The 1,302-nt window shown below is 45.9% G+C and overlaps 1 protein-coding gene across 1 annotated transcript; it reads right to left on the bottom strand.

The window, feature by feature from the left end:
• Positions 446–997, bottom strand: LOC104744053. The gene has a single exon (XM_010465079.1). It carries the CDS (start codon positions 995–997, stop codon positions 446–448), a length of 552 nt encoding a protein of 183 aa, XP_010463381.1.

A 1,302-nucleotide genomic window follows, 5' to 3' on the forward strand; every position in this document is an offset into this window, starting at 1 on the left:
ACAAACCCAACAAGCAAACAAACACACAAACACGCAATCACACAAAGAGGGAGTTAGCGCCCATACTTACCTTCCCGGCGACCACACGGTTCTGAAGGTCTAAGGGTTAACTACCTAAGGGGAAGGATACACAAGATCCTTTCTAACTTGCTGCTTCACTGGTTGCTCTCCTTCGGGACTGGTCGGTGGGGGATCTCTTGCTTCTTGTACTGCTCCTACAGCGTCGATCAGTGGGCAGGCTGCCATGAAATGACCACTCTTGCCACACTTGAAACATATGATGTGAGATGGAACTGGCAGATGACTCTTTCCTGTCTTCTTACACTCTCGGAAATAATGGCCTCGCTCTCCACATGGGTGACATACAACTTTTCCTTTCTTTGAGTTTCCACTACGCCCTCCTTGGGGTGATAGTCTCCTCTTTTGACTTGTGTCATCACTTGGCCTAATCTTTGCTTTGTTCTTCGCACGGTTTTTGTCGCATAGCTTTCTTCTCCCTTTTTAATATTTCCTCCACGTTCACAGCTCTTTCAACCAATTCATCGGTTCGCTGGTCAGTTACAGACCTTAGTCTATTCCGGATGTCTGCTAGTAGTGCTTGCATAAGGCGACGAACCATAACCACTTCATCTTCTCGTCCTTGGTACACATACCTTCGGAGTTGAGTAAAATTTGACTCCAATTCTCGAATGCTCTTCTCGCCTTGTTCCAAGTTCATGAACTCGGTCTCCAATCTATCTCTAGCCTCCGATGGAAAATACTTCGCTTCAAACTCCCTTCGAAAATCTGTCCATGTTGGATTCCTATGTCCGTAGTGTTTCTTCACGCTGGTCCACCAATCTCTTGCATCGTTCTTCAAGTAGTTCTCGGCAGCATCTTTCTTGTAGTCTTCTGGGCATTGAGTTGCATCAAAATTCTTCTCCAAATTTTGCAGCCATTGTTCTGCTTTGATCGTGCTTGATCCTCCTCTAAAGGACTTAGTTCCCAAAATTTTCATGACTGCTATGATCTCTAGGAAGCTTGAGGACTATGATGCACTTGGGCATGACATTTGTTGTTGCCGCATAAGTGCTAGTATCTCTTGAAATATGCTTAGTACAGGTTCACTTGCTCCACTCTCTGGACATCTTGGCTCTTCGTGCGCGCTCATTTGTCTTGGCTCCTCATGTACTCTCGTTCGTCTTGGCTTCTCGGGTACTCTCTTTTTTCTTGGCGGCATACGCCTTGGCTCATATGGTTTATGATTTGTAAACTGCGCTCTAAATGGTGTTTGCCGGAAACTTGACGGCTGTCGAATGGAAT

Source organism: Camelina sativa, chromosome 14, assembly GCF_000633955.1.
Source record: "Camelina sativa cultivar DH55 chromosome 14, Cs, whole genome shotgun sequence".
In the NCBI taxonomy this organism is placed as follows: domain Eukaryota; kingdom Viridiplantae; phylum Streptophyta; class Magnoliopsida; order Brassicales; family Brassicaceae; genus Camelina; species Camelina sativa.